A 24,852-nucleotide genomic window follows, 5' to 3' on the forward strand; every position below is an offset into this window, starting at 1 on the left:
CCTTTCCTCTTTTATTCTTTTTGAAATTTGTTTGTTTAGGGGAGTTACAGAGGCTCTTCTTCAGCCTCTCCCATTAAATAGTAAGACATGCCCATGGGAAAAAATGTAGCAAATTCAGAAAACCATGAAGGAGAAAAACAATTATGCATCGTCTCACCACTTAGAGATTTTTGTATTTCTTTCAAGTCTTTTTGCTGTGTATATAAGCTTTTTTTGTTTGTTATTTTTGGCTGCACTGGGTCTTCCTTGTTGCCCACAGACTGTCTTTGGTTGTTTGGGAGCGCATGGAGCTGGCTGGCCCCTGTCTGGTTTCCATGTGCGCGCTTCTCATTGTGGAGGCTGCTCTTGTGGAACACAGACTTTAGGGCACAAGGGCTTAGTTGCTCCTCACATGTGGGAACTTCCCAGACCAGGAATCAAACCTGTGTGCCCTGCACTGGTGGGTGGATTCTTAACCACTGGGCCACCAGGGAAGTTCTGTATAAGCTTTTTAATATGATTATCACATCATGCATATATATATGTATACATACAATAAACATGCTCCTTAATCTGTTGTAAGCATTCCCCTGCACCCCATAAGAATTCTGTTTAATTTTTACATATTAAAAACTTGTTTTGGTTGTGAAAGAAATACATGCCCATAGTAACAAAACCAGACAGTATATGTAGAGTTAAAAAAAAAACAACAACAATTCTCCCTCATCCTGCAGCCCTAGCTGCTCTCAAAAGCAGGGGCCAGTGAATCTAGCCCACTGCCTGTTTTGTAGGCAGCCCACCAGCCAAGAATGGTCTTTACATTTTTAAGTGGTTGGAAAAAATCCTGAAGACAAATATTTTGTGACATAGGAAAATTGTATTAAAGTTACATATCCGCTTCCATAAATAAAGCTTTACTGGATCATGGCCAGCCCATCTGTTTATGTCTTGTGTATGAGCAGAGGGCCCATAAAGCTGAAAATGTTTACCATTAGGCTGTTTTAAGAAAAAGCTTGCCAACTTGTGTAAACGGTTTGATGCACATCCTCCCAGACTTTCAGTTAGATAAAATAGATACCCATGTACAAACGCTGTAGTCTTTTGGGGGTGGGGAAATGAAAAACGTAAGTCACAGCATGCACATTTTTTTGCAGGAGCGTCATTGTTTTATTCATCTACACATGGATGGTTCCTTCTCTGCGTCTCCTCCAGATTGTTGTTCAAAACCAACTTTCCTCATCACCCTTATTAAAATTGCAACCCCCCCACCCCCCTATCTCGGTATCCTTTCCACTTTATTTCCACGTGCTCACAACACAGCACACAGCATTTTACTCATATCGGTCCGGACCCTAGAATCTGGAGCAAGGATCATTGTTTCCCTCACTCCTGCCCGCGCCCCCCGACCCCCTCACCCCAGCTCCTGGCCTGCAGATTGCAGTGCTTCTGTGTGCCTGCATCCCAGGCGCATGTACAGGTGTGTGGGGTGGGGGTGGGATGAGAAATTCCCTCTTGCGCGCATGCGCTAATGTGGCCGTGTCTCTGCTCTCCCTGCAGACGCGGCTCCTGGTCACGCATGGCATCAGCTACTTGCCCCAGATGGATGTTATCATAGTCATGAGTGGCGGCAAGATCTCAGAGATGGGCTCCTACCAGGAGCTACTGGCTCGGGACGGTGCCTTCGCCGAGTTCCTGCGTACCTACGCCAGCGCCGAGCAGGAGCAGGGGCAGCCGGACGATGGTAGGGCTGTGTGGGCCTCCGGTGCGGGTGGTGCCCAGTCAGCCCCAGGTCTCCCTCTGAAAGTTCTCACTAGTCGCCCTGGAAGCTCAGGAGGGCATCAGGTGGGGGGCTAGGCCAGGCCCTCTAAGGAACCATCTGGAAGGACTTTCAGTTGAGAGGGAGTCCCAGTACTTTAGACAGCTGGATCAGCAGAACTGGACACAAGTCCCAGTACTTTAATGTAATATATCTCTGGGCCTGTGGAGTTATAGGGGTTTCATGACAAAGATGGAGGTAGTGATAATTACAGTCCTCCTGGCTCCCAGGAGGCTGTGAGAAGCCAGTGGCACATTCACCTTGTTGTTCAGTTGCTCAGTCATAGCCGACTCCTTGCAACCCCGTGAGCACGCCAGGCTTCCCTGTCCCTTGATGTCTCCCAGAGTTTGCTCACATTCATGCCCATTGAGGCAGTGACACGGGTCATGAGGCCAGACCTGGTGGCTGAGCCTGCAGGTTGGAGGTTGGCAGGACCTTAGTTCCAGTCTCAGCTGCTGCTCTTTCCAGCTGTGTGATGTCTGGCCATTCCTGATGAAGCATTGAAACAACAGACCCGACCTTCTGGCGCCTGAATGTGCTAGATTACTGGAGCCTTTGGCACAGTGCCAGTGACAGCTGCTGCTGTTACTTTTCTTGGGAAGAGTGCCCCCTGATACCCTACGCATGTGGCATCTGCCAGGTTCAGGTAGACCTGCCCACTTCTCAACCACCACACCTGCTCTGTCCTCACAAGAGCATGCTCTGAATTCTGGGCTGGGGCCTTACCCTGTCTTTATTTGAAGCAAATAGGGTGAGGCGTCTAAGAATCCTGTTCTCTCTTATTATGTGTATGCATCTTAACTGGGTCGTACCTGACTTTGCAGTCATGGACTGTAGCCCACCAGGCTCCTCTATCCATGGGATCCTCCAGGCAAGAATACTGGAGTGGGTTGCCATTTCCTACTCCAGGGAATCTTCCCTACCCAGGGATTGAACCCGGGTCTCCTGCATTGCAGGCAGTTTCTTTACTGATTGAGCCAGCAGGGAAGCCCCGTTCTCTCCTTTAGTTGGTTTGAAATTCAGGGAATTGGTTGGCCTGCGGGTTGCCCTATATTTACGTCAGATGGGCATCTGGAACGGATCCTCTGCTGGTTGCTCCCCACCCCCTCAAGGAGCCTTGACCTGCCTTACACAGAGAGGAAAGAAGTCATCTGATGCCTTTTCTGCTTTGGTTTCAGCTGTTGCTAAAAAGAGTGGAACTAAAGCGAGATGGCCTGTCCTGCTGTGATCTCCCTCTTCCAGGAACTAATTACAGACTCCCTGGGCCCCTGGGGTGTGTTTGTTACATCCTCAGTCCCCAGGCAGGTCTCAGATAGGCTGTCTCCCAACCCCCCCCCCCACCCCCCGGTTGGGGCTGCAGGACTGTCCCGTTGCACAACTCCCGTGGGCAGAGTTGTCATCGGGGTGTCTGTGATGTGAGGATACACGTCAGTGAGTGATTGTTGACTGCTGACCAGGGCTTCTGTCCCCGACAGGGGTCATCACGTTGGCTCACTCACTCCTCCTCACAGCTTCTCATGGGAGGGAAGATGGTGGTGCCCAGTCCACCGGGGAGGAAACTGAGGCTTACAAGAAGCTCGTCCTGGGATTTCCCTGGCGCTCCAGTGGTTAGTACTCTATACTTCCACTGCAGGGGCTCAGGTTCAGTCCCTGATTGGGAAACTAAGATCCCATTTGCCAAGTGGTGTGGCTAAAAGATTAAAAAAAAAAACACAAAAAACGGGGTCTTGTCCCTCGTGTGCCAGGGGCAGGCGGGTCCCTGTCTCGTGAATGCGGCTGAGCCCTAAGAAAGCTATTCACCATTCACTGATTGGTGTTCACTGAGCACTCAGCCATGTGTTAAGCTCTGCGTCGTTCTCCTAGGGCTACTGTAACGAGAATCCCGCTAGCTTAAACAGTGGGAGTGGAGGCTGGACGTCTGAGGTCAAGGTGGCGGCCTTCTCCTGAGGGCCGTGAGGGTGCCATGCCTCTCCGCCAGCATCTCGTGGTTTGCTGGCGCTCTGTGGTATTCCTTGGCCTGCAGGAGCATCAGCCAGTCCTGCCTTCCTCTTCACACGGGATTCTTTTTGTGTGTGTCTCTCCAGATCTCCCCTTCTTACGAGGCATCAATTATATAGGATTAGGGTCCATCCTCAGGAGCCCACGTGAACAGTTAACACCAGAGACCATGGCTCCTCATGCAGTTACATTCCTAGGTACTGGAGGTCAGAACTTCAACGTATGAATTTAGTTGGTGGGGGATGTAGTTTGGCCCTTAAACTAGAAGCGTTCTAGGTCTGGGGGAGACGGAAGTGAGCAAGATCCAGGCAAGTCCTGCCCTCACAGAGCTCAGGGTCTAGTGGGAGAGAAAGGCAGTCAGCAGTCAGCCAGTGGAAATGGTTCTGTGCAGCATTAAGTGCTGTGAAGGAGAGCACGTCGGGCAATGGGCTGAAGAGTTTGGGGGTTCAGGCACTTCAGGCAGCATGGTTAGGGTTCCCTCTGGGGAGCAGTGTTCTGACCCAAGTAACAGCAGAGGCCTCAGCCCTTGCATGAGCTCAGTCTGTTCAAGGAACAGGAAAGAGGCCAGTGTGGCCACACCATGGTGGGCAAGGGCTGAGGGTGGGAGATGAGGCTGGCGAGGGGGTTACCCGTCCGGGTCTTTCAGCGTGAGGAGTTTGGGGTTTGTTCTCATTGCAGCTGGGGAGCTGATGAATGTCAGAGACGGGCGGGCCCACAGCCAGAATGCTCAGCTTCATTCCTCTGCGTGAGAGTTTGCTGGAGTCCTCCTGGTTTGGGGTTTTTCTTTTTCTTTTTTTTTTTTAATGTGAGCCATTTTTCTGAAGTCTTTATTGAATTTGTTACAGTGTTACTTCTGTTTCCTGTTTTGGTTTTTTGGCCCTAAGGCATGTAGGTTCTTAGCTCCGAAGCAGGGATAGAACCTGTACCCCTAGCATTAAAAGGCAAAGTGTTAACCACTGGACCGCCAGGGAAGTCCCCCTAGTGGTTTTTAATAAGTCCTTTATTGAGATACAATTCACACATCATGTGATTCAGTGAGTTTTAGAAATACTCCAGTATTTTATTTGTGCAGCCATCACCAAGCTGAGTTTCAGAACAGCCTCACCCCCTCGAGGAAACCTCCCATCCGTTGGCAGTCACTCCCCATTTCCTCCCTGCCCTCTAAGTCCTAGGCAACCACTTCATCTGCTTTTTTTCCTTCTGATTTTTGAGTTGCAATTTCTTCTGATTTGTAATTTACAAAGAACACTGTGTAAATCTGAGGCATGGGATTTGACTTAGTACATCCTGAAATAGGACCGCCATAAGTTTAGTGTACATCCATCATTTCATATAGTTGTAAAAGTAAAGAAACAGAAAAAGAATTTTTTTTCCTGTGATGAGAATTCTTAATAATTACTAAGCAGTTTTAATTATATTAATCATGTGCATTATATTTCTAGCACTTACTTTATAACTGGCAGTTAGTGCCTCTTGACTGCCTTCATCCAATTCTTGCTCCCCGCACCATCTCTGGTGACTACAAATCTGATCTTTGTTTCTATTTTGTTTTTAAAGCGTAACTTACCTACAACACTGTGTTCGTTGCCGGTGGTATTTCTATTTGTCACGGTGGTCACCACACAAATCTACTTTCTCTATAGGTTTGTCCTACTCTGAACATTTCTGTACGAACAGGATTCTTTTGTGACTGGCTTCTCTCATTTGGTTAGCGTGACGTTTCCAGGGTCCGTCTGTGGAAGCTTGCATCAGAACCTCATTTCTTCTGATTGTTGAATCATATTCCGTTGTGTAGACACACCACATTTTATCTATCCATTCAATGGCTCATGAGCATATGAGCTGTTTCCCGTTTTGGACTATTATGAATAGTGCTGCTGCGAACCCTAGAGGTTTTAAAAGACAAGTATTTACTTTTGCCAATGTGAGATAGCCAACTCTCCCTTTTAGCATTTAAATGCCCGATCAAATGAGTTTCTACACGTCTATGCGCCTGTGGTCGGAAAGTTCTGCTGTAAGTCTAACCAGCTCTCCTCTTGCTACAGAGTCTCCTTTCTCAGATTGTCTCTTAGCCCAAGTCAGGCCAAGGTCACACAAAGTGTGGTAGCAATTTTGAAATAACATATTTCCCACATCTGCTTGGTGGGCTGCTGCCGCTAAGTCGCTTCAGTCACGTCTAACTCTGTGCGACCCCATAGATGGCAGCCCACCAGGCTCCACCATCCCTGGGATTCTCCAGGCAAGGACACTGGAGTGGGTTGCCATTTCCTTCGTTTAGGCAAAAATAACCCTCTGTGGATTTATCTCAGTTTTTTTCCCCAGAATGAATTCTCTCTCTTCTCCCCATTCTTTCCAGGTGAGCAAGGACAGTCCTTACACCCTATTGGCCACAGAAGGGATTTTTTTTTTTTTCCCTTCTCTTTGTCCCCAGCCACACACATATCCAAAGCAGATTATGCAGAACATGGGATGCTGCCAATTAAAAAATTTTTTGTGTGTGCACGTCAGCACTTAATTTTGGTGGTAAAAATACCATCCAGTGCCCTTGCACCACTGTGGGGTCATTTCTCCAATTTAGCCACTCAGCCCCCTGCTAGGCAGGTCACAGAGGTCCTCTGACTGTGGGTCTAAAATCAAATTTGCTCTCTCCCCCCACCCTCCGGTCTTTTCACCTCTCTGGAGGGACCCTGATGATAAGGCTTGGCGTCAGGGACCAATCTTGCTCAGCTGTGGCCAGTGCCAGTGACCTTGGATTTGTCTGAAACACATTTTTGGCTCCTTCTAAAGGGAAATTTTTGTTTCCGTGTTGGATTAATCACGTCTTTTGTAGAACACCCAGGCTGGAGGGCGAGTGTTTGGTTTGGGGGAATTCTGTCTCTCTCAGATGGAGAATGGGATCTAGGCTTGGGATGGGAGGCATCAGGAGCCGAGGGGGTGCTACTGACTCCCTCCCCGGGAATATGCCTTATCCTGTTTCTAGGAGACTTTTTGTTTGTTGGCAGAGAGATTGACAAAGTGGTTCATTAACCTTTGTACCTGGAAGGTATAGAACATGTTTATTTACTCTGGTGACTTTATTAGGAACCTAAAACCTAGAATGGCAGTTTGCAAACAACATTTGTGCCTCCCGGGGACACTTGGCAATGTCTGCAGGTGTGTTTGGTTGTCATAATGAGGGAGGGGGGGCATCCCTGGCATCTTATCAGGAGAGACTAAGGATGCTGCTAAACACTCGGCCATGCACGCGGCAGCCCCCTCCGGCCTGCCCCCCGCCACCCCCCAGAAGCAGAGAATCACCCCCCGATGATGTCAGTGGTGCTGAGGGTGTGAAAGCCACTCTGCTTTGACTTCTCTCTGCCCAGGCTCTTCCCTTATCTTGGGAGAAAGACCTTGACTCCAGCAACGTGACCGGTTTTTGAAACTTTATTCCAGTCTTATTTTCTCAACCTTGTCACTCAGTCTTATTCCCCTCTTTTCCAGATTTTTCTGAACTTTTTTTTAACCTGATTATAAAATCAATATGTGCCGCTTGTAGACCATGGCAAATGGTAGAACAGCTCCAAGAACCAGCAAAAAGAACGTCCTTCAGCTCTCCCACCACCCCGAGGGGAGCTGCCCTGGCATTTGGCCTGTTTCCCACCTGTCTTTTTCGTTTAGGACCTTTTTCCTAGGGTGCCTTTTTGTCGCCAGTTTTTCTGTCCCTCTTTTTCATTTCTTTGTTTAACACTAGGTCCCAGGTGCCTCCCCTTGCTGCAAAAAAGTCAGTCGTAAGCACCGAACAGCAGCTGGAGAGCCCGTCAGACAGATGGCACATTCCTCCCCTCTGTCCTCAGTGTCCGTGTTTCTTCCCCTTTTGAGTCTGAAGAACTTGCAGGGCTGAGGCGGGAGGCTCGGGCCGGGTGATGTAGCCAGTCGATTCCGTTTTTGGTCAAAAACCCGGCATTGACTGTAAAGCAGTGACTTGAATTCTTCCCTCAAGGGGGAAGCTTGCCTGCTGGCTCTTGCCCAGGCAGAGTTCCAGAACCTTCTTGAGAATAAACAGCCTGCGATGTGCCAGCCTTGAGGATGAGCGGCTGGCTGAACACTCGGCCCAGGCAGCGTTTATGTGGTTCAAGGGCCGGGAGATGCCTGGTTACCAGCATCACAGCCCCGTCCCTGGGTGCTCGGAAGCCCTCAGGGAGAGCCATTGGATTATAAGTCTTATGTCTTTGCTTCTGAATTATTTTACATGATCCTCCTCTCCCAACTCCCCCACCCCCGCATCATTCATATTTTCTCCTTACCTGGCTTTCTGTTTCTCTGTAGCGTTTAACACTGCCTCACAGTAAATTCTGGATCTGCTACTTTATACTCTCTTTCTCTCCCTTGGAATCCAAGCTCTGTGAGGGCTTTTGGTCACCTCTGTGTCCCCAAGACTGAGAACAGTGCCTGGTGCATCATAGATACTCAGGGAATGTGTTAATAAGTGAATGAGTGAGTTACATCTGTATCGTTTAAGGCACGTCCTGCGTAGTGGTTGGACAGTAACACAGCTGTGTATATACCCCAGATTGGGAACAACTGTGAGCCGATTTTACACATTTCTCTCAGGGCTGGTTCAGAAACCAGCTTTGTGGATTTGGGCTACGACATGGCATCACTGTGTCTGATATGGTGCCTCTTCCGGCATTGGAAGGTCATCTCTGCTTGTTCCTGTGGCCGTTCATTTGTTAATTTGTCCATCTGCTTCTCTGCTGTGTGCCACGGGGACATCTGGTACTTGAGCTACCATGTGGAATGGTGCCCTGTGGATTGTGCAGTGCACATCCTGTGCAACCCCACATGGCCATCAGATGCACAAAGTGCTGGGAATAGAGTGGTAGATAAGACCTCGGAATGCTCTCTCTCGAGAGCTCACAGTCTGATGGGGGAGACAAAATGCTAAATAATCAAGGACATCACGGTGCTAAACGTGTGAGGGAGGCGAGCCTGGGGAGTTGGAAGGACCCTGAGATGGGTCCCTGTCCTAGCCTGGGAAGGTCCCAGATGATATCTGAGCCGAGTCACCACCCCTCCCCCCTCCTCTCCACGTGGAACTGGCTCAGAGCAAGGTGTTCGTGCCCTTGAAGAAGCAAGGACTGTGCACTGGCTAGGGGCCTGTGCCACCTTCTGGCTGGCACGCCTGCCCTTCACACTGTAATACTTTCTCTCTCTCTCCCTCTGGTGCCCGGAAAACAGGCGTGAAGACAGAAGGTCAGCCTGCATTTTTCTAGCTTTCCTTATGTTTAAACACTTGGAACTTTTAGAGAAGGGAGCAGGCCCCAGGCAGTAGTGTTCTTGTCAGGGATACACCCAGATCACGTGGGATGGGGAAACCAAAAAGCACAAACGCAACAGGTCCCTTAGCTGTCCTTGCCCCTCACCTTTAAGGAAAAACATTCATCCGCCTTCTCTGGGCATTTAAATGGGGGTCTCATGGGGAGGGTTCTTTTGCCTTGGTTCTTAACACTTTCTTGGGTCTTGTGAATTCCTAGGCATCAACATGGTGGATGAGGAGGAAGGTCAGTGCCAGCGGGTTGGAGTTGGCTGTGCCTGCAGCTCGAGGCTGCACATGACTTGTCCTGCTGCTGCATGCCTGGGGAGGGGCCCGTGAACATCTGCATTTCCATCCCTTTCCGTCATTCATCCAGCATTTATTGGGCACCTACTGTGTGCCAGCTTTGCGGTTGTCCCTTGGGGATACAGATCGACTCTCCCCACCTCTCACTGGTCAACTGAGTGACCGTGGCTAAGCTGTACTGTGTCGCAGGTCAGATGACCACAGGCAGCAAGCCTTGAAAGAGACCCTGGTTGTGAAATGCCCAGCACCCAGTAGGTGGAAGATGCATGGTAGCAGTTTGGTTATTACGATCCCACCCACACCTCCTGGGCATGATTAAGACCCAAGCACAGGGTGATGAGCCCCTCGTGGAGTAGCTGCAGGTGCCAGGGGTGCCCAGAGGTGGCATGTCTTCTAGAAGAACTTGAGCAGGAAAGGCTGCCCAGTCTCCCTCTAGTGACAGAAAGGCATGAACTGGCCCCAGAGCAGACCCATGCCTTCTGCCTTCCAGAGCCAGCAGTGTGTGGCTGGGGGTTCACACCAAGGCCCCTTTTGACAGCGACTGAAGCTGATTTTGGCCACTTAAACAGGGGTGTTTACCAGTAGGATTCCAAGTAGCAAAAGGAACTCAAAAGCAGATAGCAGAAATCAAAGGCAAAAGTGGATGATCAAGACTCAGACATTGGGAGCTCTGGACGTGAGACTCCTTTGGGGACAGAGCAGTTGTACAGATCTTTGGTCCTTGTGGGGCCACCACTCAAAGTCCTCTGGGGGAGGGGTCCTGATGGGCTGACCTTGGGCAGGGTCCCCCTTGGCTGGGAAGCCTGGGCATCCTGGGAGACGGGGGAAGGGGGCAAATCCCCTGCAAAGAATAGGACGATGTAGCGCACACATTCCCATTCTCCTCCTGGGACTCACGGTCCCTCCCTTGCAGACGAAGGCTTTCCAGCTGCCCCAGTTGGTGTATCGCCAGTGGGCTAATAGGGTTTTGATGAAGGGGACCTCCACTGCATGTGAAGCAGGAGGGGGTAGAGAAGGCTGAGGTTCCAGAGGGCGCCTGGGCAGCTGGGCAGGACGGGGCTCTCTGAAGTACCTGTTGCAAGACGGGGGTCTCTGGGAGTGTTGTAAAGCACCCCACCCTGCACAGCGGAAGACAGTCAAGGTCAGGCTTGGGCCCCAGTGCTGTGCATGTGTGCTTGCGCTGTCTGCAGGCCGCTGCATGGGAAGTCCTACCTGTTATCACTCTTCTTTTTCATTTGTTTTACTCCCCCCCCCCCAATTTAAAAAAAATTGCTGATTTTAAAGGAAACATTTAAAGCAGTGATTCTCAGTCGTGGATGTGCCCCAGAATTATCTACGGAACACGTTTGAAAATGCAGATAACAGTAAGCACCATGACCTAGTCTTCCATTCAACAAGCGCAGCGTCATTTCTTCCTCTTGCTCATGGGGGCTGGTGCTGCTGTTCCTCCCATTCTGCAGATGTGGAAAGTGAGGCTCAGAGAGGTTCATTGCTTCCCTAGTTCACACAGCTAGGAGGTGAGCAAGCACTTCCCACGCATCCCAGCCCCCTGACTGCTCGCAGCGTGGGGTCAGCCTCCCTGGCAGAGTCAGTGCAGGGGCCAGGGCCGGCCCCAGGTCATCCCCAGATGATTCACACACGGCCAAGATTGAGAATCACCGGCTCAGGGCCCCCGCATCAGCCCAGGAATGACCCCCAGCCCTGCTTCCTTGCCATCCTCTGTCACTTCCCGTGGTTGTTGCCTGAGAGAGTCACTCTTGCTGGATTCTGCTTTGATTCATGTCGCATCAGCATGTTCGTGAGTTCGCTGCCGGCTGTGTATTCATACCCTTTTGTAGCTTCTCTCCTGCATCCTCTGCCGGGGTCAGCCCTTTGGAGTCCTACGTTATGTTCTCTCTCCTGCTCTCTGTCTCCCGGCACCAAAGAGTGAGGAAGTCAGTGCAGAGTGGGCGGTAATAAACATATCCCTGACTTGCCGGAAGATTAAAGGAGATAATGTATTTCAGCAGAGCGCAGTGGCTGACACTGAATAAATGTCAGCCACTGTCCCTAAGGTGACAGGGATCAGTCTTAATGCTGGGCGGATACTTCCTGGGATTGGAGCAGATACCCAGCTGGTGTGCCCGTGGTGCCTGTTTCAGTTGTTGAAATAGTTCCGTATTACTGGGAGAACAGCCACTGCCCCAGCAGTCCCAGGTAACCCCTTACCCCGATCTTCAGGACCTCCCCTTGATCCTGCAACCAGTGGGTTAACCCCTTGGCTGGGGGCGCCTGGGACTCCACTATCTGATGCCCTTGTCCACAGGGGTTGTTATTTATTTGGGGTTTCACCCCTGTCTCGGATGCTTGGGGACCAGAAGAGCGTGTCCTTTCCCCTGCATGGTTCATTTGTGTCCTGACCCCATGAGCCAGGCTGCACACAGCCCAGAGACCATCAGCAGAACTGGATTTTGCTGGTTGCTGCTGGCACAGGGCACTTGCTCAGGACTCTTGAGATGGTTGCAAAACACCATCCCTGTCCCTGAGAGAGCTGGCCAGCCGGGAAGCCTGTCTGTGGCCGCTGCAAAGCAGGTCTTGCTTTCTGAGCTTCCTGGCGGCCAGGTTGTCTGTTGTCTCCCCACACGGTGACAGGTGTTGGTGTCCAGCCCTTGAAATCACCATCCTCCCCCTCCTCCTTTCTGCCAGGCTTGGCAGGCGTCGGCGGTCCAGGGAAGGAGGTGAAACAGATGGAGAACGGCATGCTGGTGACGGACACTGCAGGGAAGCAAATGCAGAGGTGAGGTGGAGCAGGCCGGGGGACCCTGTGGATTTTCCCGGCACCACGTGTCTCCCCCTGCTAGTGGGGAGGGAGGAGGAATGGGGTGTCCGCAGCAAGGCTCAACGCCAAAAGAAAGCCTTTAGCTTCTGCTTCCCCCACCACCCCCCCCACCCCAAATCCTGGCAGAACCTCACTTCCCAGAGAGTAGAGGCTCAAAGGGGAAGCCTCGTTGTGCTCCTGCCAGGGGGCATGGCTCACGCAGGCCTCACAGCTGGATTTAACCATCCGTCTGCACTTCTGACACTCAAGCTCCCTACATGGCGTGGCTCTTTGCTCAAGTCACTCAGTGGGGCCTGGAATGTTGAGGCTATAAGAGCCAACAGCCAATTCAAAATAGTCACAGTAGCAGTAGCAGCTGTGTTTTATGTGCCATTAAGGAGCCAGGTGCAGTGCCAAGTCCTGTATAGTCCATAAACCTGGAGGTAGTTTCTCTCATCTTCCCATTTTATAGGTGGGCAGACTGAGAGCTGTCCACAGGCCATACAGCCAGAGAGAAGCCAGGCTTGAATATTTGAACCTGAGTTCAGCCTCTGAGCCAGTGCTCCTAAGTTTTATGCTTTGGTGCTTTAAAGAAGGTTGCTTTTGGTCAGATCATGGGGTATTTGGAGGAGCGGCATTGACCTGTCTGTACCTCAGTTTCTTCCATTGTCGAATGGGGTCTTTGGTGCCCCTGCCGTGTAGGATTGTAGGAAGGCTTCTGTGATGTGGCATGTGGGCGCTTAGAACTGTACCTCCTGCCTTCGGCACTCAGTAAATGCTGCGCGGTTATTCTTTAGGTGAGCTGGAGCTGCCTGGGGTTACTTCTTTAGGGGTGGGGGGATTTCACAGACATGGGCTGGGAAGAAAATGAGCATGAGCTTCTGTGCCCCTCAGAACCCTGCCCACAGTCCCCTCCTGCGCCCAGCTGTGTGTCGTACACAACACACTTCCTTCTCTGCTCGGGCAGCAGTCAGGGTGTGAGCTTGGCATGTGTGTGAAGCACGCATAAAAGTGCTTTGCCTGGAGCATGCACGGGGCTGAGGGGGCACTGCCCTGGTCTGTGCAGGCGGCCAGCATAAGGGAAGAATTGGCTGAGATGGGGCAGGCGCCTGCAGGCAGTCCTGGGGTTTCGGAGCAGGTGACCACAGGACGCTTGCAGCAGCATGCCATGGGTGGACCGAGCAGAAACACACAGCAACTGGGTATTCATTTTTCTATTGCTGCGTGACAAGTGATCACAAGCTCAGTGGTTTGCCATCTCAGTTCCTATGGGTCGGGGTGTCTGGGCACAGCTTAGCTGGCTCCTCTGCTCAGGGTCTCTCAAAAGCTGTAACCAAGGCATCAGCTGGGGTCTCAGCTGAAGGCTCGTCTGGGGAAGGATCCTCTTCCAAATGCACGAGGCTGCTGGCAGGACGTGGTTCCTCAGTCCCTAACTGGCCACATCCTGGAGGACCCCTCCGTCCCCAGCTCCCTGGGCCTCTCCCACCTCCACACTCACAGCATCGGGGCAGACAAACAAACCAAGAAGGCAGCAGAGTTGACTACAGGATGGAAGTTGCACCCCATCCTTTGCTCATGTGGATCTGAGCCATGTGTACACGCGGACACACATGAACACACACACCCCACGACGTCCCGCAAGCACACACCTCCCCAGGGAGGAAAGCTCTCTGGGTGATGATCTGTCATGATCCGCATAAAGCTGATGAGCACGGGGTGGGGGTGGAGGGGAGATGCTTTTTGAATAAAATCTGCCTAAAGGAATAGTTCTCCCATGGGACCCTGGGGCAGACCCCTCCCCTCTATGAGTCTCCTCTACATAATCAGGAGCGTGAACGAGGCCTGGTGATTAGGGCGGGGGGTGGGGGGGGCACTGACCCTGCCCAGGGCCTTCATCTGGGGGACACCCGTGTGCCTTGCTTCCCCAGGCAGCTCAGCAACTCCTCCTCCTACAGCGGGGATGTGAGCCGGCATCACACCAGCACCGCCGAGCTGCAGAAGCCCGGGCCCACAGAGGAGACCTGGAAGCTCGTGGAGGCGGACAAGGCTCAGACGGGGCAGGTGAGGATGGCGGTCAGGTTGCTGTGCGTCTGCGGGGGCTGGGCCCTGGGCGGGGTGTTCTGGTCATCTTGACTTACGTCTTTCTCCCCAGGAGGCTTGAAACGTACTGTTTTAAGCGCTGGAAACCAGGGTGGAGGGCCAAGGTGACTTGCCACAGGTCACGGCTGGTGAGCAACAGAGCTGGGATGTGAACCCAACGCTCAGGCTCCAGGGTTGGCATCTGTAGTCTCTGCCTGCCTGACCGCTGCCTCCTTTGAGCAGCTGGGGCCTTGGTGGCCATAGATGACGCGATGCCTTGAATCCAGGCTCCAGCCTCACAGCGGTCAGCTCTGTGTGGGTCGGTTTCAAGTCATCACAGACGCAGCCCTGAAGGACATTAATTGTGTCATCAGAAAAGATTATCTTTCACTTCTTTTTATTTTCTATTTTTGCCCTTATTACAGGCAGATCTTGTTTTATGGCACTTGGTTTTGTGGTACTTCACAAATGCTGTTTTTTACAAATTGAAGGTATATGGCAATCTTATGTTGAACATCAGTGCCATTTCTCCAGCAGCATTTGTTCACGTTGGCTCTCTGTGCCACATTTTGGTAGTTCTTAGAATATTTCAAACTTTATCATTATTATAGTTTGTTATTAATATAAAATATTATATTTATTATTGTTATACTATGTTAACATTATAATATTTGTGATCCTTGATGTTACTACTACAACTCATCGAAGGCCCAAATTATGATTAGCACTTTAGCAACCAAGTTTTTTTTTTAATATAAATTTATTTTAATTAGAGGTTAATTACTTTACAATATTGTATTGGTTTTGCCATACATCAACATGAATCCACCACAGGTATACATGTGTTCCCCATCTTGAGCCCCCTCCCACCTCCCTCCCCGTACCATCCCCTGGGTCATCTCAGTGTACCAGCCCCAAGCATCCAGTATCATTCATTGAACCTGGACTGGCAATTCATTTCATATATGATATTATACATGTTTCAATGCCATTCTCCCAAATCATCCCACCCTCTCCCTCTCCCACAGAGTCCATAAGACTGTCCTATACATCTGTGTCTCTTTTGCTGTCTCACATACAGGGTTATCATTACCATCTTTCTAAATTCCATATATATGCGTTAGTATACTGTATTGGTGTTTTTCTTTCTGGCTTACTTCACTCTGTATAATAGGTTCCAGTTTCATCCACCTCATTAGAACTGATTTAAATATATTCTTTTTAATGGCTGCTTAATACTCTATTGTGTATGTGTACCACAGCTTTCTTATCCATTCATCTGCTGATGGGCATCTAGGTTGCTTCCATGTCCTGGCTATTATAAACAGTGCTGCAATGAACATCGGGGTACATGTGTCTCTTTCAATTCTGGTTTCCTCGGTGTGTATGCCCAGCAGTGGGATTGCTGAGTCATATGGCAGTTCTATTTCCAGTTTTTTAGGGAATCTCCACACTGTTCTCCATAGTGGCTGTACTAGTTTGGATTGCCACCAACAGTATAAGAGGGTTCTGTTTTCTCGACACCCTCTCCAGCATTTATTGCTTGTAGACTTTTGGATCGCAGCCATTCTGACTGGCGTGAAATGGTACACAACCAAGTATTTTTAATTAAGGTGTGTGCATTGTGTTTCTAGTCATAGTGCTATTGCACACTTAATAGCCTTCAGTATAGCATAAATATAGCTTTTATATGCACCAGGAAACTAGAAAATTCATGTGGCTCAGTTTATCAGGATATTCGATTTATTGTAGTAGTCTGGAACCAAGCTTACAAGTGTCTAAGATGTCCCTGTTGATCACTGAGAAGGTCTCAGCTGGGGCTTTGTTTTTAATACCTGTCTTAGTCCCTTTGGGCTGCTATAACAGAAGACCGTGGTACAGGTGGCTTAGAAACACCATACATTTATTGCTCATAATTCTGGATGTTGGCAAGTCTGGGATCATGGCGCCAGCAGATTCAGTGTCTGGTGAGAGAGCTCCCTGGTTCATAAACGGCCATCCTCTCGCAGCATCCTCATATGACAGAAGGGTGAGGGATCCCTTTTATAAGGGCACTAATCCCATTCATGAGGAGTCCACCCTCATGAAAAGCCTGATGTGACAGGGAGCACACACACAGGGAAAGATACCTGGAGTTTGCACGTCACGCAGGTTGGGTGTCAGGCTGACCCAGAGCACACTGCACCCATCCGTGGTGTGCAGCTGCGCTTTGAGTCACCACATGTACTTACATGGACCCCATGAGGGGCTCCACAGGAGATACTGGAGTAAAAGAGGCCCCCAGCTGTCACTCCGTGGAGCTGGGAAACAGGATGAGCAAGTGCCCAGCGGTTGGAGGCCAGTTGCGAGGGGCAGGAATTGGTATTATGTTCAGAGGACTGAGGTGTGGGGAGTGGGTATGACACTTGGTCATGGTTGCTAGGCAACAGGTCCCATCTCCCCATTTTCTTCCAGCTCTTTGATGCCTTCCTGATAGTCCTGGAGTAAAACTTAATCCTGTCCAGGATCCCTCGGGTCCTGTGTGGTCCAGCCACTCCCTGTTCTCCAGCCTTGCCTCCTTTCTGCTTCCCTCCTACCTCAGGGCCTTTGCACATATTGGTCCCTGTGCCTGGAATGCCTTTTTTTTTTTTTTTTTCATTTTCACCTGGTTAATTCTTTGATGTCCCTTCCTTACAGCAAACCTCCTCTGATTCCTCTCCACCCTGGGTTAGGTCAGGGTACCCAGTTTCATATTCCCGTGGAATCATGTACCACTTCCAGCCCTTCTCTGGGATTATACATTTATCTGGGCAGTTATTTGATGAAAGCCTGTCTCACTGCTCAACCGGAAGTTCCATGAGGGCAGAAACCTTGGCTTTGCTTCTGTTGATTTCTTTGCCAAGTAACTAAGGGGAAAGGGATTGTATGCTTGAGCACAGGTGGGGACAGTGGACTGCACAGGGTCTGTTGAGGCTGCTTACCTTGGGTAGGCATGGCTGGTGGGTGTGTTCTGTAAGATGCCTTCTCTCCTGGTCTCAGGTCAAGCTCTCCGTATACTGGGACTACATGAAGGCGATTGGACTTTTCATCTCCTTTCTGAGCATCTTCCTTTTCCTGTGTAACCACGTGGCTTCCCTGGCCTCTAACTATTGGCTCAGTCTCTGGACGGATGACCCCATCGTCAACGGGACCCAGGAGCACACGAAAGTCCGGCTGAGTGTCTATGGAGCCCTGGGCATTTCACAAGGTGAGCCTCCCCAGGCCCCCACTTGCTCTTGGCACTAGGAGCCACTTCCATTTCTTGTTATAGAATCAGATCCCCCAACTTGTCAGGGTTTTGTTAGATCCACAAACCAAGCCAAACACACATGAACACTATCACATAATAGACACTCAGATATTTGTAGAATGAACGTTTCTCGGATGCTCTGTTTCCTGTGGCTCTGGGAGACAGAGGGGAAGGGAGCTCCAACGTGCCTATTTTACAGATGAGTTGAGAAACAGAAGGTGACCAGGGACCCTTGCCCCTCATTGTTCTGGCAGGGTGATAGAGTTTCTGTGAAGTCCTATTTGTGGACTTTTGCCTTCCGCCCAAAGGCGGGAATTAGTTTCTACTTGTGGTTCGTAACACAGGCAGTGCTACCTTCATGTCTAGAGGTACTTAGAGTTTAGTCATATCTAGAGATACTTGAAGTTACCACAACTTCCCCGTGGAGGCAGGTGCTGCTGGGATCTAGAGGCCAGATGTTGCTAAACGTCCTGCAGTGCCCAGCGCAGACTCCACAGTGGAGGATGATCCAACCTCAGAGGTTAACAGGGAGGATGCTGAGAAGTCCTGTGTATACCCTTCCTGTGGTCCCACAAAGATCCCCAGACGCAACAGCATTACCAGTCATAGCTAACGTTTGCAGCACTTACCTGATGTCTGGTTCTGTTGTCAACACTTTAAGGTGTTTTATTCTACTTTTGCAGTGGTCACATGAGGTAGGAGCTCATTTTTCTTAGTTTTAGAGATGCGGAAACTGAGGCCCAGAAGGGTGCAGTAAGTTGCCCAAAGTCACACAGCTTATTCATGGCAGAGCTGGCACTGAGCAAGGTAGTGTGGCTCAGAGCCCACCCTCTTCTTCCTGAGGGCAAAGGAGTTCACCCATCTGAGCTTCAGTTGGGCTTCCCTGGTGGCTCAGCTGGTAAAGAATCCGCCTGCAATGCGGAAGACCTGGGTTTGATCTCTGGCTTGGGAAGATTCCCCTGGAGAAGGGAAAGGCTACCCACTCTAGTATTCTTCCATATCTGTAACAGGTACTAATAGAACATATACAGGGTCCTCAAAAGGATTAGATGCACATAAAAGACACGGTGAGTTTTGCACATAGTGTGTGCTGGGTTAATAATAGCCACCATTATGGTTGTTATTAGAAGCTGGGAGTCCAGGCTGCTTTGTCCACATGGTCACATGGCTCCTTGCCCCTGCCCCAGCTCGGTCCCTCTCCTGCCGTGGAGTTTGACACGAGAGTGTTTGTAGGTATCACGGTGTTCGGCTACTCCATGGCGGTGTCCATCGGGGGCATCTTCGCCTCCCGCCGCCTGCACCTGGACCTACTGCATAACGTCCTCCGGTCGCCCATAAGCTTCTTCGAGCGGACCCCCAGCGGGAACCTGGTGAACCGCTTCTCCAAGGAGCTGGACACGGTGGACTCGATGATCCCGCAGGTCATCAAGATGTTCATGGGCTCCCTGTTCAACGTCATCGGCGCCTGCATCATCATCCTGCTGGCCACGCCCATGGCTGCCGTCATCATCCCGCCCCTGGGCCTCATCTACTTCTTTGTGCAGGTGAGGGGTGGGTCCTGGGATCCAGGACGAGCCCTGCTCTGTGTCACTGTCCCGAGAGAGCCATTTAAGTTTAAATGGTTTAAACTTTCTACTTTTAACTTAAATGGGGACCACTTAAGTTTCCCCAGCGTGAGGCTGTGGAGGATGTCCCAGAGGATGGTTAAGGTTTGTTTTTGTTGGTTTTGAATACCTAAGTTGATGGCTTTCAGCTTGCAATAATCAAACATCCTTTTTTCCTAATAATAAGCGTTTTATTAAGCTGAAAGTTTTAAAAGGAAATAAGCTATAGCCATGAAGAAGTGAAGTGAAGTGAAGTCGCTCAGTCGTGTTTGACCCTTTGTGACGCTGTGGACTGTAGCCTACCAGGCTCCTCCATCCATGGGATTTTCTAGGCGATAGTACTGGAGTGGGTTGCCATTTCCTTCTCCAGGGCAGATAATGGCGACATGATAATAACAGCTGTGATATTTTTTCCCCTGTGATAGGAATCTGAAAGTGGATGTGGAAGTGTGAGCTGCTCAGACATGTCTGACTCTTTGCAACCCCAGAGACTGTGGCCCACCAGGCTCCTCTGTCCATGGGATTCTCCAGGCAAGAACACTGGAGTGGGTTGCCATGCCCTCCTCCAGGGGATTTTCCCAACCCAGGGCCATCTGCGCCATCAAGGAAGCCATAGTAGAAATTTAGAGGTGTGCTATTCAGGGCTGATAAGACAGCTTCCGGCTTCCCAGGTGGCTCTAGTGGTAAAGAACCCACCTGCCAATGCAAGAGACATAAGGATGCGGGTTCAGTCCCTGGGTTGGGAAGATCCCCTGGAGGAGGGCATGGCAACCCACTCCAGTGTTCTTGCCTGGAGAATCCCATGGACGGAGGAGCCTGGTGGGCTACAGTCCATAGGGTCACACAGAGTCGGACACAACTGAGTCGACTTAGCACACACGCACACATCTGACAGCTTCATAAGTTTGGTAGCTTCAGATTCCTTCACTGTTTTGTTTTGTTTTGTTTGTGTGTGTGTGTGTGTGTCTGTGTGTGTGCTTCTGTCATCTTTGCCTTCCATTCTTAAGTTGGTTTCATGGTCCAAGATGGCTGCTGGAGCTCCAGCCATCACAAATAAGCTCAAGAAAAGTGAACAGAGTAAGGGAGTATTTGATGGCTGCATCAGCTTCACTGTGGTGCTTCCAGTTAACAGATCAGCATGTTGAGGTCCAGGGGGCAGAACTGGGAATGTGAACTCACGTCTGATGTAACTGTCACTGTGCTTTCCTGCCCCTGAAAAGGACACCTTTTTACCTTGCTCATGCTGATTTTAAGTGTTCTAAATTCAGAGTCATCAAATGCATGTTGCTGTTGCTGTTAAGTCACTTAAGTCATGTCTGACTCTGTGTGACCCCATAGACGGCAGCCCACCAGGCTCCCCTGTCCCTGGGATTCTCCAGGCAAGAACATTGGAGTGGGTTGCCATTTCCTTCTCCAATGCAGGAAAGTGAAAAGTGAAAGGGAAGTCGCTCAGTCCTGTCCGACTCTTCCCGACCCCATGGACTGCAGCCCACCAGGCTCCTCCGTCCATGGGATTTTCCAGGCAAGAATACTGGAGTGGGATGCCATTGCCTTCTCCGTCAAATGCATGTATATTAGTAAAAATATTTTTTTAATTAAAAAAGTAGCTGCAGCATACACGCTAACGGGAGACTGCTGTTTAGATGCGAGCCTAACAGCTGTTGCACAAAATAAGAATAAGAAGCCACGGGGTGCTCTGTACCTCACACTGCACTGTGTGTGGCCTGTTGGTGTGGGTTCCTAGAGGCCTTGGCCAGGTCAGCCAGACCCCATACCCTCCCACACCGTGGCTTGGCATCACCCTGTGGCCCGGCATTGGTGTGTGAACAAAGAGGGAATCAGAGCACGTCCAGTTCCCAGACCCTCTCGGTGTTCTCTTTAAATCAATGCCAGCTTTTGTGAAAAGTCCTCCAGCTGCATTTATCAAAAATGTTACCCGTGTTCTGACCCTGGCTGGACCTTTTCCTGGAGGACCCAGTTCAAAAGAACAAACAAGGAGGCCCAGGGTGACTTCAGGGCAGTTCAGATGCCTGCCGGCAGCAGGGCCTTGAGCACACCGCGGATAATGTGGCAGTGGACTACTAACATCCCTCTAACAGGAGAACTGGGAACACACTGTTGCGGCACCAACAATTTTATTTTTAAACAACAAAGGGAAAGAAGTTAGCCAAGGCCCATGTTGTCGGCACACTGTCATTATAACTGACAAAATGCGTAATGTGCGTGGGCAGGACTGGAAATGGAGGTAGAAAAATGAAAACATTGCCTTATTAATCCTTAGAGATTATGGGAGAATTTTTTTCATAGCTTTTAACTATATATTGTTGTTGTTCAGTGGCTAAGTCATGTTAAACTCTTTGTGACCCCTTGGACTGCAGCATACCAGGCTTCCTTGTCCTTCATCCTCTCTCAGAGTTTGCTCAAACTCATGTCCATCGAGTTGATGATGCCATCCAACCATCTCATCCTCTGTCGCCCCTTTCTCCTCCTGCCCTCAGTCTTTCCCAGCATCAGGGGCCTTTTCCAGTGAGTCAGTTCTTAACATCAGGTGGCCAAAGTATTGTAGCTTCAGCATCAGTCCTTCCAGTGAATCTTCAGCGTTGATTTCCTTTAACGCAGCATCTCACTCAGTGTGTGTGCTAGGAGAGGGACTTCCTTGGTGGTCCAGCAGCTAAGATTCTGATCTCCCAATACAGGGGGCCTGGGTTCTATCCCTGGCTGGGGAACTAGATCCCACATAAAACAACTAACAGTTTGAATGGTGCAACCAAAGATCCACATGCCACAGCAAAGATCAAAGAGCCCTTGTGCCTCACCTAGGGCTTGGCGCAGCCCAATAAATAAACTTAACAACAACAAAAAAAAGAATCAAGAGACTGTATCACAGAAACCAATCGGCTAGAATGTGCTTAGCGTTTTGATTCATAATTACCCCAAATGTCCATCACAGGAGGATGGATGCATACATTGCAGTGTATTTATACAAAAGACATGACCTAGCATGAGAGAGGAATGAGCTACTAATATACACAAGGAGGATGAGTCTCAGAGATACTATACTGATCAGAATAAGCCAGACACAAAAGAGTACATTTGTGTGATTCTGTTTTTATGAAGTTGAAGAACAGGCAAGAGCAATGAAATAGAAGTCAGAATAGTGGCTCTACGGGGAATTGACTGTGAGAGAACACGAGGGAATTTCCTAGATTCTGATCCGGTGGTGCACATACAGGTGTAGATAAACATTAAATTCACCAAGCTGTAAAGATTTAGTACACTTTCCAGTGGAAGTAAGTTGCATCTCAAAAAGAGCCTTTTAAGATGTATGTGTGTAAGGGTAGGTGTTCTTTCTCTCTCTCTGGAAAATAATTAAAACATTATACACTGAAATCAGAGTAGTGGTTATCTCAGGATCATTGACTTTAATGTTTTTCTAATCATCCTATCTATATCACTTGAAAAAAAAATTTAAATGGATATACATTAGTGTGTATCTAATATACATGAATTGTATATTATATACACTATAATTATATTAACAGTTAATATACACTAATATAGAAGAGGGCTTCCCTTATAGTTCAGTTGGTAAAGAATCTGCCTGCAATGCAGGAGACCTGGGTTTGATCACGGTTGGGAAGATACCCTGGAGAAGGGAAAGGCTACCCACTCCAGTATTCCAGCCTGGAGAATTCCAGGGACTATACAGTCCATGGGGTTGCAAAGAGTCGGACACGACTGAGTGACTTTCACTTTCACTTTCAAATATAGAAGAAAAGCTATGACCAACCTAAACAGCATATTAAAAAGCAGAGACATTATTTTGCGGACAAAGGTCCGTCTAGTCAAAACTATGGTTTTTCCGGTAGTCATATATGGATGTGAGAGTTGGACTATAAAGAAAGCTGAGTGCTGAAGAATTGATACTTTTGAACCATGGTGTTAGAGAAGACTCTTGAGAATCCCTTGGACTGCAAGGAGATCCAACCAATCCATCCTAAAGGAGATCAGTCCAGACTATTCATTGGAAGGACTGATGCTGAAGCTGAAACTCCAATACTTCGGGCACCTGGTACAAAGAACTGACTCACTGGAAAAGACCCTGATGCTGGGAAAGATTGAAGGCAGGAGAAGGAAGGGACGACAGAGGATGAGATGGTTGGATGGCATCACTGACTCGATGGACATGAGTTTGAGCAAGCTTTGGGAGTTGGTGATGGACAGGGAAACATGGTATGCTGCAGTCCATGGGGTCACAAAGAGTCGGACATGACTGAGCAACTGAACTGATACATTAGTGTTTGCAAGTCATTTTTAGGAAAAGGAATGTAAGAGGTAAGGTGATGTGGAATTCTGTTGGGGCCTCCAGATTGTCGGAATAAGTAATTTCTACCCCCAGAATTGCATGGCATCTGTGAAAATTCCCTGGCACTTGCCTTAGTGTCTTAGCTCCCAGCCCAAGGCCAGCACCAGACAGGTGTAGGTTGAACATTTCATTTTCATTCATGAGCACCAGGCACTCCTTGGAAGAATCAGGTGAGTCCACAGGGTGGATTCTCTCCAGGAATAAAGATTAAAAGAAAAGTAATAATTATTTAAAAAAAAATCATACTATTCCATAACAAAAATAAGTCTCGGGTTTACTTTTTAGAGGAAATAAAATTCAGAGGACCTGACAAGTGGAATAAGTCGAGCAGGTCAAACATTTTAGAACCGTTTTCACCCAGGAGGAAAGAAAGCTGGGAGAGGAGGTGATCCCAGAAGAGGGTAATGGGGGCAGATGCCGGGGTCCTTGAGCCAGACCACGGGTTTGGACTGCATCCCAAGGCAGTGGGAGCCACTGGAGGACAGGTGGCATCTGACCATGTGCAGGGATTGGCAGAACCCCCGATCTGAGGCGGCCTGGGTTGGTGTCACCCCTGGGTTCTCAGAGTTTCTGGGGCCCCTGGAGGGCTCCCTAACATGTGGTTCAAATTCCCATGTGAGCTGGCATCCAGAAAAAGTTTGGAGAACCCGCAAGAGCCACCCACTCTGTTCAGTGTTCTCCATGGAAGGTCTCTGCCCCTGAAGATAGCCCAGGGCACCCAGCACAGCCCAGGAGGCAGGAGACATGTCCCTCAGCACCTGTGTTCACTTGCCCGGCTCTGCTGTTGAAGCTGGTGCAGACACGTTACATCTTCAGCACGTCCGGGAGAGGGAACTTCGGTCTCAGCGGGTCCTTTTGTACAGATGCAGAAACTGAAGCCAGGAGAACAGAGGAGTCTTCAGATGGCCAGTCCAGTCTCTGTCAGAGCGCCTCAGTGCTCCCGGGGGGCTCTTGTTCTGTCTCTTAATGAGCTGAACACCTGGGTTAGGGCAGGAGTAGAGTGGATGTGGTCTCTGCCCATGGGGACAGGCGGAGGCAGGGTTTACGCTGAGGTCTGCTTGTCCTAAAGCAACGCTGTGGGGTCCATAAACCCTCCAGGTCAGTGGCATCAGAGAGGCCATGCTGTGTTGAGGTCAACTCTTTGAGACCGGACTGTTGGTGTTCGAATCCCAGCTCTGCCACTTCCTAGCCACATGGCTTTAGGGAAGAGGTTGACCTCAGTTTACTGGTTGTGAAACAGGATTGAGCGCCTCCTAGGTTTTTGATGAAGATTAAAGAGCTGATGGCTGTGAAGGTGCTTCAGGTAGTGCTGGGACGCTGGGCTTCGCATGTAGTGTAGTGGAAGT

The 24,852-nt window shown here is 49.7% G+C and overlaps 1 protein-coding gene across 3 annotated transcripts in view; it reads left to right on the forward strand.

Moving 5' to 3' along the window:
* The window catches only part of ABCC1 (ATP binding cassette subfamily C member 1 (ABCC1 blood group)), a 155,605-nt gene that overhangs the window by 119,265 nt on the left and 11,488 nt on the right, over nt 1-24,852 (forward strand). For 2 of the 3 annotated variants that reach the window (XM_069569837.1, XM_069569839.1), the window contains 5 exons: nt 1,537-1,720; nt 12,078-12,168; nt 14,118-14,250; nt 17,287-17,494; nt 18,770-19,080. In XM_069569837.1, the coding sequence (XP_069425938.1) occupies nt 1,537-1,720; nt 12,078-12,168; nt 14,118-14,250; nt 17,287-17,494; nt 18,770-19,080 (927 nt within the window). The remainder of the gene's footprint in view (nt 1-1,536; nt 1,721-12,077; nt 12,169-14,117; nt 14,251-17,286; nt 17,495-18,769; nt 19,081-24,852) is intronic. The other variant, XM_069569838.1, reaches the window with a different exon arrangement.

This window comes from Ovis canadensis, chromosome 24, assembly GCF_042477335.2.
Source record: "Ovis canadensis isolate MfBH-ARS-UI-01 breed Bighorn chromosome 24, ARS-UI_OviCan_v2, whole genome shotgun sequence".
NCBI classification, from domain to species: Eukaryota; Metazoa; Chordata; class Mammalia; order Artiodactyla; family Bovidae; genus Ovis; species Ovis canadensis.